We start from the raw sequence: 13,958 nt of genomic DNA, 5'->3' as shown, positions 1-13,958 counted from the left end.
CCCAAGCTCTCTAGTTATATTTCTGAATCTAATTAACATTTGGACCAATCAGGTGTGAGAGAAGGGCCCACGTGACACACACCTACCAATCACAAGCCTGATATCCAGGCTGGAGGAATGGAAACAAGATTTACAGAGTTAGTGCTCGGAATACTATCAAAGGTGAAATACCCCTACCGCTCTCGACCGTATCACAAATATTTCTGTTACACAAGTTGCTGTGTTGATACTACGCATCATGTCACCTCACAGTCATGGTGATACCGGAGAGCAGTGAACCGTTAGATAATAAGACACCCAGTGTCGCTTGGTAACGGTCACTAGGTAACCGTCACCAGGTACCCAGCTACTCTGGTCAGTGGTCACGCTCCAACTGACACGGAATTGCATGCAGAGTAGCGCTTCCTAAATGTACTCAGACGTCTGGAACATTCTTGTTTTGGGATTGCATGCGGAGTAGCGGCAGACTGTAGTTATCAGGCCTTGTGCCTGCTCTGCGGAGCGTATCTAGCTTCACATGGGTACGTACTTGGGTTCGTCTAAACAGCATATTTTCTGCATGAATAAACACAAAGAGTTTACTCACACAGACACCAGTGTGTTCAGGGTGTGCACGTGCGCGCGGCTTAACCCTGTGTAGCTAATAAGATTATACCTTATAACGGTTTCTACTTAGGAAACACAGCATTTAGAGTGAGGAGTCATGTAGAGAGAATTGTCAGGGCGTGATTTGATTATAGGTACTATATAAACTGCCTGCCTCCCTGCTGGGCCAGGAAATTGGTTTTACTGCCTGTTCCTCGGAATTGTAGTAATGGTACACACACCTTAAATGGGCATCACGTGGATAACACACCTGTGCAGTCTGACTGGGTCAGTGGGTCCACATCTTAATACTCAGTCCCATTCAAATGTCTTTATATTCAGTCACTTTATTTTATTTATGGAGAATAATTTCCGGACATGCAGCTTAGACCAGAATATCTAAGGAGCTAAGGATGAAAAAGAGATTACATTATAAATATGAATAACTAAAATATCCCCCTGCCCTGAAAAGCAGGCCACAAGATTAGATAAGATAGGACAATGCCCTCTATAGTGCGTACTGTGGGTGGTATGTGTACTATCAGTGTAAGACAGTCTAGACCCGCTACAGGGTTAACCCACACATATGGTATCTCCACCGCACTTCACCTCGTATCAGCCAGCATATCAAAACGTGATCTCACACAAAGTCACTCATTATTACGCGACAGAATCCTACCAGGGCAGTGTTTTGATGCCCGGAGATACAGGTGACGAGTTCCTAAACACTAGCAGAGGTGACGAGATATTATCCGAAAGTAAGGCAGGACAGAGACGGTACATTGTGAATGTATCCACGCAGTTCTGGAGTCTACAGTAATAAGTTAAGAGCTCAGTGAACTAGGTCCTCTATATTATAGAGGACCTTGTTAACCCACTACAAAGTCCTCTATATTTCAAACCGTGTCCAGGAAACTGGTCCGACACTGGCGGTTTTCCAAAGAGCTAAACACGGCGGCAGCACTTAAATATCAATAATACGGTAGATTAGTGAGCCCTCTGTCTATTTCTGTGCAGTTAATGGCAAATTCAATTGTCTGGCCCATCAAAAGGGCGTAATTTAGGAGGCATGTGAGGCCAGGGTAGCGGCTAGGAAACACTGACTATGACAGATAGAGAGAGAGAGGGTGAACAGTGTTCTAGTTAACAGTGTGCTCTAACAGAGCCCTCTCTTAGACTCACTTACTGATGTGCTAAAAGCAGGGCTCAACAAAGGAACTCTTATAAAATCCAGCTCAATGATTGCTCCTCCAGAGTAGGCGAGATTGCTATTACAGATTCAGAGGTCAGTTTTGTCCGTCAGGAGATCATAAAAACAGGATTTTCATGAATTTAGCTGCAGTTTTCCAAACCTAGTTGAAGATTTACGGCACTGAGCAGTAGAAGTAAAGACTGGCCTCAGTGCTAACCTAGTATATAATGTCAGAGCCAGGATATTGTAGGAGGTCCTAGCTGTACGTGCCCGGATATGTTCCTTGTTGAGGTGTACGTGTCCGACTAGTCCCACTAACAGGACCCTTAACAGGGGCCAGTCAGTAGGACTATTAACAGTTAGGACAGTACTTGTCGCAGTTACCGCCTCCCTCCCTTAGTGTCCCGACCCGACTAGTCGCCCTGTGTGCCGACTACAGCACTGGTCGGAGCCCCAGTAACCGGCCCCCATTGTACCATCATTACCCACACTCAGACCCGGAATCAGTGAAGCTGATCCTGCGACAGGGGATTCAATTAGCAAACACGAGACCCGCTCACGTGCTACAAACTAGTGAGCTTACCCTGTCATTAGCTGTGGATAACACCGTTATTAGCAGTGCCCTATTTTAAGGGCAAAGTTACCAGCCCTGCAGAGAAGTGTTCTGCCGCCCTCGTGCCCTAACCCGAGCAGTATTGTTTTGTGGTAGTTCCCAGCCTAAATATATCCGGGCTCAGACTGCCACTGATTTCACAAAGGATATATTAACACGGGGGTGTCTTTAGTGAGATATAATTAGGTAGGGAGGTTACTGAAGCGGAGATCTCACCTTTTTGTTCGATTTCATCTGTGAGTTTTTAGACGAGTAGTACTTGTCAAAGGCTGCCGATGCGTTGCTGCCAGTTGATGATTTGCTGAAAGTAGTCACGGATAAGTACTTTATATATATAGTAATATATAGAATATAAATCTGTACCTGGAGTTAGCACTACTATAAAATACTCTCAATCACCAGGTTACTCCCTCTCACTCACTCGCTCACAAGTTTCACAATCAGAGTGCTAATCAGTCGGAAGCCCTACTTAGATGAAATCTTGTAAGGTTACAATGATTGGGAGGTTGATAGAGCCTGGAGATCAGGAACAATGTTTACTCCCACACCTTCACTAACAACTTCCTCTCAGCATGCACCAAACTGCGTTACTCAGACATAATCAATGGTTTGATAGTCACCAAGTTACGACATCTAAAATTCTAGGATGTAGCATCTCATTATCTCATTATTATAAAGATCCCTCTTATTTAAATCTCTATGTCACAGCACATATACTACCTCTACTTATCGGTAGTACCTCCCTCCCTCCCTCCCTCCCTCCCTCCCTCCCTCCCTCCCTCCCTCCCTCCCTCCCTCCCTCCCTCCCTCCCTCCCTCCCTCCCTCCCTCCCTCCCTCCCTCCCTCCCTCCCTCCCTCCCTCCCTCCCTCCCTCCCTCCCTTCCTCCCTTCCTCTCTCCCTCTCTCCCTCTCTCTGGACTCTGGTTGACGGGGTTAACTGCTCACGTGTCGAATGAAACGTGCGCTTCACACCTTCCCTCAGATATTACAACCACCATTATGTAATATTTATACCTCTCTCTCTCTCTCTCTGAGTGACCACTACTTTCTCTGGTATCCTGATGCTTTCTGAGGGGCCTGATCAAAGACATCGCCTAAATTGCGCCCTAACTTATTGAATTAACGGTGCACAAACTCAGTCTCAGTCACAGGATGAATCCTTAATTTGTTAATTTATTCCGGGACCCGTATCAGAGAGGGAGAGATGTAAGTGCTACATTTGTAAGGCAGTTACTGGCCTGCACACTCCTTACATACAAAATCACTCAATCTACCAGCCTCTAATAAAGAACAGAACACTGACCCTACAGTGGGGAGGTGATGAGAATAATAATATGCAGAGAGGTTCACTCAATTAGTGACATGTTGAGTCACTCAATCAGTGTATAACTGACTCACTTAGTGACTTCCTGCAAGAAGGGTCAGCTGCTAAAACAGCTATAATCCCCAGACCTCAGAAGACTAATCTGTATAATACAGAGCTGGACCTCAAAGCTTAGGGCCGGGTTACTGAGTGTCGGCAGGGTAGCTGGGTAGGGGGGGGGGGGGGAGGCACTGGGCATGGTGGGGGGGGGGGGGGGGGTTATATGTTGAGTGCACCAGACGCCAGACACCTGATCCAGCAGGTACTAAAGACCAGGCTGTATGTAGATATGAGGTAGCGGGGAGACCTACCCGGAAAATAACAGCAAATACTGCAGACCAATTCCGGGTTGACTTTACCGCGATATCTTGACCGGGGACTGCTTATTAGTGGTCCGGGTTAAGGAATGTAAGCTATTCGTATCACATACCCGCTACTAGGCCGGCTTGTCCGGGAGGAGGGTTTGTGTGTTTGTCTGTCTGTGTGTTTGTGGCTGCATGCGAAACACACAGCGTTCATTCCGGAGAGCATACCAAAATGAAAACTAGATACTAAAGATAAAAGGAATGCTGGAGGAATGCGGTGGAGATATGAGATACGAAACAGTGGGTTATTATTAATATTGCAGGTGAGCGAGCACCTGCTAATAGTAGTGCCCACATGTGTCCACTGCCAACTCTTTTCAAAGCGACTGCCGATACCAGCCATTTGGCCTACTTGGCTGACTGTCTGATAGCTGTTTACCAGGTTACCGATCACATAGCAACCTCTTTTAATCTAAAACTGTAAAAGCCGACCAATCCATCAGGTCTTTACTCTTTAATCTACGCCACCTCAAAGCAATTGGAGATCTTTGTGCTTTTTTTGCTGAGCTGACATAAACAAAAAAACCCCTCCCCAAAGGGAGAAAGTCCGGGCGGCTATGGTGAGGCAGCCTGTTTTAAAGCAGAGTTAGCAGCGTGTCGGAGGGAGCTTTGTGATGTTTGTCTGTGTGAGTGTGTAGTCTTTGAGAGCGAGTTGTGTTTGATCTAGTTATGTTGCTAGTATCATTATAAAGAGTATGTGTACTGAGATCCATCCACACGTGAGAGAGAGATGGGCCGCCTGCTCTCTTACAGCATGAGACTATACAGAGAGTTGAGCAGCTTTATCAATAACTATTTACTACACGGAGATCAGGCCAGCTAGCTAGCTAATCACGTGACTGACTTTTGTTATCTCCAATAAACCACGTGACCAAGTGTTATCTCCAATAAACCACATGTTTCAGATCAGATCAAAGCTCCAGGTGCTCCTCAAAGAGGAGGATCTAGTGGGATGGATCCCGTCTCAAAGACCCAATTAGCAAAGAGTTTGACTAATTAGGTGGCCATATGATGGTTCCCGTGTAGTCTCACTCTGAGTGGTAGTAGTCTGGTAATGGGTGAGACAGAAAGAGCGGTGAGGGATCCAGACTAAGGGCCCTCTCTCTAAAAAGGGACACGCCGCACTCTCTACCTCACACGCCGCTACTCCAGTCACAGCCACCTTCTAACATAATGACATAATCTCCCCGTATAATTCTCTAATTATAATTATCTATTTATAATTAACCACTTAATGAAGATGAAAAAGTAATTGTGATTTTGACAAACCTGCTGCCGCTTTTGCTTGAGGCTATGCTCTGAATTTCGCTAACTATCGCTGACGACGCTTCCGAACTCAACCCGTCTCCAAAGAAATTTGATCTGAAAGTTTCAAATATATTACAAATATTTTCGAAACATTTGAACTGAAATGATCTGCTCTAACGAGCGGAAAACACGAATATAGATATAAATATAAATCAAAAACAATACAAAAGATTTGCATATAAATTCTAGCGGTATTGTATTTCACCAGAAAGCACATCGGCCATTGTATTTCACAAGAAAGCACACGGCCCAATTATCTGAGAGTTCGTTCTCACCTGGAGTATCTAGAAACGGAGCTTGAGCAGGAGGATGCGTCAGAGGATCCGACAGAACCGCCCGCGAAGGGTTTGTGGCGCGACGTGTGAAGTGACGCGGCTCCACCCAAACTGAGCGCTTTAAACAAGTTACAATCCATTTCCTCGTCCTCCCACATAGTCTGATAGTAGTGACTCTCAACAAATGATTTTACTACGTTCTGTTGAATAATCACCATCGATACGTACTGATAAGCTTCCTCAAACAGTGCTGAGTTCACTTTCCCGACGCTGTTCCGCATGCGCTCAATGTTCCGTCTGATAACGTCGCTGAGCGCGAGCGACTGCGCGCCACCCTCTCTGATAAAATTGTGGTAGATATAGTTCGCTAAGACCCTGATCCGATATGGTCCGTACTGAAGTTTGTCTCCCCACTCCCTAAACTCCTTGCAGAGACACAGAAACTGGAACTCCTTGACAAAGGAGCAGGATTCGGTCTCGCGCGCTCGCAGGAACTGTTGAAAAGAGTTGCGCTGCCCGGCGTGACAGATTATCTCGTCAATACTGTGCTGCGAGCTGGCGTACTGAGAAAGAGATATCGGTCTTACACTTGATCATAAGCGGGGAATTTTAAAATTCCGATCGTGTTTTAAACAAGGCGATCACTGACTCTCTTATTAAATCATACAGCTAATATTGCAAACCACTTGGACGTACTAGAGGCTAAACCCATTAACCTGCCATTACATCATCATGACAGATAACATAGTACACACTCACCTCTTCTTTCTCAGTTTCGTATAGTTCAATAGTCAGGGGTCTCATAATGGGCTCCACCATAGAGAGGAGCTTCTGGAGCGCTGATCTGGGGTGGTAAGACCGGTGTTTTCGCTCACTAGAACCCATTGAGGCGACATCGTGCATACGCTCACTCGCTGAGACGAGACGTTAAGGGTTAGTTTTAAAACGCTAATACTCTGTATGTGTTTTGTAAAGGGGATTCAATATTTTTATTTGAAAGGTGAACAAAACCGTAAATTTGAAGTTAGATAATCTACAAATTTGAGAAATAGACCGAACAAGTTTAAACTTAAATACTCAGCAAATTTTCAGGGACTTGTCAAAAGCTTTGTATAATAGAATTACAGGTGATAGACGGGGATGTAAGGTTTTACAGCCTGGCTACAGTACAACAAATAAGCAACAGACAATGCTAGACCAAAACAGAGTTTAAAGTACCGGGTAAAACCCTGAAGAAACATTACAAATAACAGTTAAAAGCAGTGCCTCAAATAAAAAAAAACCGGGAGTTTGAGGTCTAATTAATGTACCTCGCAAATGAGGTTAAACTGAAATGAGGTTAAACTGTACCTCCAATGAGAACCCCTACAGTAGTTTCACATGTGGTGTTCATGGTGTCTAACAAGTTCTGTCAGTTCTGTTTCCGCGTCCCGCTGCCATTCCTATGTAAGGGTACTACGGTTACTAAGGTTACTAAGGTTACTTGAGGCTAAAAAACTGTGAAAAGTGAAACCGAAACTATATAATATAATAATAGAATACTTAATAAGAAAAACTCAGTCAATATTTGAGGCGATAATGAGAATAATATTTTAAAGTAAAACCGAAACTAAATAGACGAAAAGAATACGCAGCACGGAAAACATTCGGTCAATATATGTTTTCGATAATGTGTCAAAAAAGGGTGCAGCCGAAACATAGCATCTGAAAAGAATACAACAGTAAAATAAATGCATAACAAAACGACAGCACCAGCAACACAAACAGACAATCAAAACTTGCACTGTATGTAACGAAAATCAGCGACAACGGGGAAATATAGGCAGTTGAATGGGTTGGTCGGAGTAAAGTGGGACAGTGCCCGGGCAGCATTACCAAGGACACTGTCGGGCCTAACCAACCATGGAACTTCTAAACTATTCCAAAAATGTTAAAAACGGTAATAGCAGAGGGACTGAAAGGGACGAATGTAACGTTTCATAAGCGTGACAAAAGCTAGGCTTGCTAGGTAGTTGGGTAGACTGGGAATCCAGCTAGAGAGAGAGAGAGAGAGAGAGAGAGAGAGAGATATTACTTACCAAACCACACTCTAAATAAAATGTAATCAAGACCCGGCACTGTACCGCGCACCTCCACCAATAGCAGCACAGTATCGGAGCTATCACCCAATCAGAGGGCAGTATCACTGCCACGTGACGATACACATGAGAGATGATAAGTATCGAGGAGGGAAAACGTGACTGGGTAGGAGAAGAGGAGGAGAGATAGGATCCGTACACAGGGAGGAGGAGGAGGAGGGGGCCGTGTAGGTAGCGTATCAGACACCCTGGTATGTGGGTGCAATGTCAGGTATGTAGTGTAGATACCACCCGAGTGCCACCTTTAGCCACCTTTAGCCACCTCCTCCCACTCTGGTGCCCCCTCCCTGATCAGCACGTGATTTAGAGGCCGCTTTTACCCGGAAGTAGTGGATCTAACCTGATAGACTGTGTTAAAATAGCCCGGCAGGAGCACTTGTCAGATACCTTCACACAGCTATATTCACTCATCATCCCTGCTCACTCTCAACACGTCGCTCCAGCTCCATTACTCCTTGATACGCTGGTAAGCAGCTCACTAGACTCACTTTTAAACCTCCTGCTAAACAACATTTCCAGCTAAAAAGAAGTAGCTCTCTGTTTCTGCACTGTTCCGCACTGAAGTGTGCCTGAGTCAAAGGAAGCGCATTACCGTGCATGGTCGCTCAAGTTTCACTACAATTATACACGAATATCAGTCTACTGTTACGGTGAAAAAGTAGCGCAAACCAGTAACAAGTAACCAACAAGTGACCAGTAAGCAGGGTACCTGTACAACCACGACACTACGACAGTAAGTTACAGGGAGATCACTACATAAACAGGTGCATATCCACTGTAGTAGTTAGCTCATCTGATCAGGAGATTTACATAAGTTATTGAATCAGACAGAGTTCTGGAGAAAGAAGGAGGAGGAGGAGGAGAGAAGGTATCCATTTAGCAGGTAAACACAGCAACAGCTGGCTACCTCCTCTACTACGACCAGTCTCCACTATAATAATGACAATAAACGAGCATATGAGGGACCACATGCAAAACTGGTATATCTGAACATATACCAATTTTGCGCAGGTAGCTCATAGTCTTCAGGGTGAAAAGGTGCATCTTTGGAACTTTTTTTGAACAATTTTGAAGAAATTTTTGAAAAAAAGTGAAATTTTATTTTTCCAAAACTGGTATATGTTACAATATACCATTTTAGCTTTTAACAATCATGAAAACAAAATGGTATATCTGCAGATAGACCACCTTCAAGAAACTTATCTTCTATAAAACCGGTATATCTATACACATTTTATAGACTTTAGCCAGCCCAAATGGTATATCTTCAGATATACCATTCTCAGTTAAATTATTTTATTGTTTATAGTATAGAAAAAATGGTATATCGTGAGATATACCAGTTTTGGTACAATTCTAGTTTTAAAAATGGTATATAGACAGATATACCATTTTTTAGAAGTGTTTTTTACACATGATATAGAATCTTTAAATCAGTAAAATGCATTTATCTCAAAACTATCAAAAACAGATATACCAGTTTTGCATGTGGTCCCTCATATATTGTCTGAAAGTGAAACAAAGATGGAGAAGTCGCGTTAATTCAAGTTAACCCTGCCTTAATGAAACACAATTGCAAAGTAATTGCCCAGCCAGTATGCGAGGAGTGTAAGATAGCGTGACGAGGAGAAAGAGAGAGGAGGGTAGTTCTCTCTTATACTGAGAGACGGGCTCTACAAAGGTGAGCAGTGAAGCATGGCAGCGTACACAGGAGAGTGTCAGGTGATCTACACTGTCACGTGACCTACACAGCTGGGACACGTGGGCTACACTCGTGAAATAAGAGTAGAACGATGAGTTGTGCACGTGTCACGTGATGTGCACGTGTCGTGTGATTTGCACGTGCGCGGGTATCTAGACGTGACGTTTCCTGGAGAGAGCTGTACATCTCCGTGAGAGGGAGATACAATTAACAGGATAATATCACCTCCAGTATCAAAGAGAAGGAGGAGGGGTGAGATGTAGAGAAAACAGGAAATCAGCTGTCTCAATCTAATTGTTACCTCCTCCAGAACATACACAGAGTGAAACTATTAGAGCGGGATAGAGCATTATACGTGTAGTCACAGTGCGGATATAATACAGGTAGCTCACAGTACGAAACACAGAACCCATACACAAATCTCGCGAAAAACCCTTTCCTCTCCGCATCCTTCTCTGTATACAAACTCATCAGAGCTTATGTACATTTTAAAATCAAAACGAGAAGAAGCGTAAAGCAGCAGCGCAGGGCAATAATAATAATACCATAACGCGGAGACGGGGAACTACAATTCGAAACAAGAAATATGCCCAATATATAGGTTGAGATTGGATTACAGAGAGGGGGACATTAGGCGGGCTCATGGTCACTGTATCTGTTTGGAGCTGACTGTAGGTGGCACTAGTCCCCCACTGGTCCCCCACCTGCCCCCCAATTAACTGTGACCTCCTCAACTAGCTCTCTAAATACCAGCTCCCACCCACCACATGACAACAACACTGTCCAGACAAATTTGGTCGGAGTTGATTTGTGCGACCGGTCTGACTTACAGAGCGGTCCGGGGTGGTTTTTAAGGGGTTTGTATAATATAGGGTATGCTAGGGTGAGTATATAACAGTATTTCATGGCGGACGGTTAAGCACGTCACAAGTTCTCTGGGGAATCTAGTCTGAGTAGGCCTGTCAGAGAATTGTCAGCAAAACAGAGGAGGAGGAGGTGGGCGGAGAGAGGGGATTATTTGTAGATGGGCTGTTTACGGGGTACGTTCAGGAATTTCAGAGTAAAATTTACAGTAAAATTTAACTAATTCAAGTTGGACTCCTAGTTATGTGTAGGGGCATACTACGGGAGATTAAATTTAGAGGTCGGGAAGAAGTGTAGAGGTGTGTCTCGTAGTGTCCTGTGTGTAGAGGTGTCTGGAGTGAGATACGAGGATATTGTGCGGTGTGTAAAGTGCGATCTTGTGCGGTGCAAGTCAGCGAAATGTGAAGTGAAACCAAACCTCGGGAGACTGATCAATACAATTCAGAGATAAGGGAGGTAACCCTTTTAACAATGAATCTAATTACTCGTTCGTGGTCAAGGAGAGACTTCAAAGATATAAAAGAAGAGAAAGAAACACCAACATTAATCACTTATGAAGATGGAGTCCCCTCCTCGAAGTTGCTAAACCACACCATCATGTGAAAATTAAAAACAAGTACAATTAAAATTACTAGTGCAATTAAAATACTGACTTATAACCACTTAAAAATATCCATCCACAGACTGCGGGATGATCACAATACAGCTCAAATTCGCAACAAAACACATGTAACCGCGACAAAAACAGAGACTACATTTCTCAAACTCTCTGTCTCTCTGTGACACCCAGCACACACAAAAGATCGGCAAATCACAATGTCTACAAAGCAGAGCAGAGACCAGGACCGACATTAACTGAACCCGGGTAAATCAGCGGGACTTTAGTCCTAGGGCGGTCAAATGAAGGAAAAATTGAGGAAGGCGAGGAGGAAGAGAAGAAGGCCGCGGACGACTAAAGAGAATGGTTGGCTCATCACTACTCTTTTTAACCACGTAGAGGCTAATAACCTAGTGGAGTTGGAGGAGCTTTTAACTCGAGGCAGGTTTACTTTAAAGCTTAATCAAAAGCGGACCGCGCGAATAGTAAGACTAAAGATGTGCAGAATGAAGATCAGCACTAAGTAGTAGTCACCAGTGATCGGGCAACCTTAATTAAACTGAAAATGGAGGGGAAGTTGCTTGCGGAGTGAGGGGAAGTTGTAACCCGGGGGAACCTCGCCAAGGCAACAAAGTAACAACAAGTAACCACAAAGTAACAACTACAATTAACTGTGTACAATAAAAGTAAAGGCAAGTTACCAGGAAAGATATTTTTTGTACTGTAAAATTCCTGACATTCTGAGTTGATAAAGAGTCTTTAAGAGATCAAAGCATTCCAATTAACGTAGCGAGAGAGGTGTAAGCAGTTAAAGCAACAAAGGATCGGTGAGTGGCGGGAGGAAAAGACACGGGCCCGGCTCGGACAGTGGTCTTACAACTACAGGCCACAGGGTATACTGCTTGCAGAGGTTTACAGCAGCACAGCTAGATACCAGCCCGGCTACTGCACGGCTAAACGGCACTAAAACGAGAAACCCGCAAAGCGGCGGGAGAGACGCTACGACTATTGCTGGGAGGTCAAAGGGGCTCCTCTCTGCAGGGACCCCGGCCAAAGGTTCAAATTTCCAATTAATTAGGGTCCGAGTGTTTGTGTCTGTTTAACTAGATTTGCTGTGCAACCTTTGAAAATATCCGGCTCTCCTTTGATCCTTGCCTCACATGACCTACTGCATTGCGGCCAATCAGGAGGCAGTATCCGGGTCACGTGTTCAGGTTGGACCAATAGGAGAGCAGCTAGCGGTTGTCTAACGTACATGTCATGATAACATGTGTCTGAATTTAAGTGCCAGTAATATCTCAAAAACATCATTGATTGCACAGTGCCCTTTCAAAAACCGAAATCCTAAAGGCTAATAAGCAGCCTTTGAGCAAACTTTATAAATTGTATTAAGCATATTAGCGCTACAAGAGATGAGTTAGGCGCTGATCAAAGCTTAAAGCTACTACTGCAAGGGGCTCAAACAAATGAGAATAAAACCAAATAAGTGGGAACGTGTTGTGAGCTTGTAGGAGTGCTCACGTGATGACCAAATAAGGAGTGCTGATCAATAATGCCGTTACTATTAACTCATGGACTGGTATCTGAAGGGGATCTTAACATCCGGCTTTAGTTTAGCCTATCTCACCCTCACATTGCAAATACAGCTCAGTAATCTGCTGAAAAGAGAGGCTGTGAGATGTTGTGTCGGCTACTGAGAGACACCTCTCTACACACGCACAGAGATGTTGTAGTGAACAGTCCAGGTCTGAGAGAAGTGCTCTAATAAACCTGAGAGATGCTCTGTCGGCAAAATGGCCACATAAAAAGCTGCAACCGGGACAATACAACAAAGTCAAATAAAATACAAAAGAGATCAAGTGATATTATGAAGGAGTAAAGTGACCGCGGTGAGAATTAAAGGCGCACTCTGGTTCACACTAAAAGAAGTAAGAAGATACCGTGAACTAAAAGCAGTGTCAAACTCAAAGCGAGCAAGCTGAGAGACTCAGTGAAACAGTCACGAAGCGGTACAGCATGTGAAACTAGATAAAACACAGCGCTCACCAATCAGAGGACAGGACGCTGGTTGTTGGCCAATCAGGAGCCGCCAGGGAGGTCACGTGGAAGGGAGATATTGTGTGTGTGTGATATTGTATCGCCCGATAATAGCAGTTTACTTACAGTCAGTGTGGTCAGATTGTATGGAGTTGGAATTAGAGAGAAACACGACTGGAAGAAAGGGGAGGAGGGGGGGGGGATAGTAGTTTAGTGGGGGCCCTTCTGTCTTCTGGTTGGAAAGTTTGATTGGACAATGGCCCTCTACGTGAGATAACTACTTTAAAATTAACTGTAACTTTGTACAACAGGTTTAATGAGGCGAGCAGTGTGTGTCAGATATATTTACTTAATTATCTCTAACACTGTTAGTCTGTGATAAAGAACTGTAAACCACATCGTATCCACCATCAAACTATCAGTTTTATTAAACTTACCGTTTACTGTTTACTAAACCGCATTGTATGTGGTTTACTGAATCTGAACAGCGCCAAAGATTGTTTTAATAAGGCACTGTGTATGTGATTCAGACTTGAAAGTTTTCTTCCAGAATGACATGAAAAATAATAACGTCATAATATTTTGTGTCTTAGTTCATTGTCTTTGCTTTCAGCAGTTGTTTCGCTTTGTCTGTGTCGAGAGCCGTGATGCTCCTCACTAAACACTGTTTGTTCAGTTTTCCAAGGTTTAAATTGTACATTATAATAGTAGAGGGCTAATTACAGGGTGGCGGTGTATGACTCGTAGTAGAGGGGGGTAGGGACATAAGCAGATCTTCAGAGAAAGCAGGGCTAAAATATGCAGTCTGCATAGCAATCACGTAGAAATATCTAATAAATGATGGGAAATATAACTGAATTAAAATCAGGACTCGGCCGGTATAAGGTTAACCAGATGAAATTGAATTGGTTTCATTGG

The 13,958-nt window shown here is 43.9% G+C and overlaps 2 protein-coding genes across 4 annotated transcripts in view; both read right to left on the bottom strand.

Annotated features, from left to right (window-relative positions):
• The window catches only part of LOC134813459 (uncharacterized), a 58,157-nt gene that overhangs the window by 5,722 nt on the left and 38,477 nt on the right, over nucleotides 1-13,958 (bottom strand). Inside the window, exons 1-5 of one of the 3 annotated variants that reach the window (XR_010160018.1) lie at nucleotides 7,052-7,145; nucleotides 6,461-6,615; nucleotides 5,702-6,264; nucleotides 5,388-5,480; nucleotides 2,607-2,691 (exon numbers count right to left, since the gene is read on the bottom strand). Coding sequence is in view for 2 of the 3 variants with exons in the window: in XM_063821255.1 (XP_063677325.1) it covers nucleotides 2,607-2,691; nucleotides 5,388-5,480; nucleotides 5,702-6,264; nucleotides 6,461-6,615; nucleotides 7,052-7,094 (939 nt within the window). In the remaining variant the exon portion in view is untranslated. Of the gene's footprint in view, nucleotides 1-2,606; nucleotides 2,692-5,387; nucleotides 5,481-5,701; nucleotides 6,265-6,460; nucleotides 6,616-7,051; nucleotides 7,168-13,958 lie in introns of those variants that run through there. The other 2 variants (XM_063821255.1, XM_063821256.1) reach the window with 2 other exon arrangements.
• Nucleotides 1-13,958, bottom strand: part of LOC134813462 (BTB/POZ domain-containing protein KCTD5-like) — an 80,349-nt gene that overhangs the window by 27,919 nt on the left and 38,472 nt on the right. The window lies entirely within an intron of this gene.

This window comes from Bolinopsis microptera, chromosome 3 (genome assembly GCF_026151205.1).
Source record: "Bolinopsis microptera isolate Bmic1 chromosome 3, MBARI_Bmic_1.0, whole genome shotgun sequence".
In the NCBI taxonomy this organism is placed as follows: Eukaryota; Metazoa; Ctenophora; class Tentaculata; order Lobata; family Bolinopsidae; genus Bolinopsis; species Bolinopsis microptera.
The sequence above is the reverse complement of the archived record's forward strand: the minus strand, read 5'-3'. Positions and strand labels throughout refer to the sequence as shown.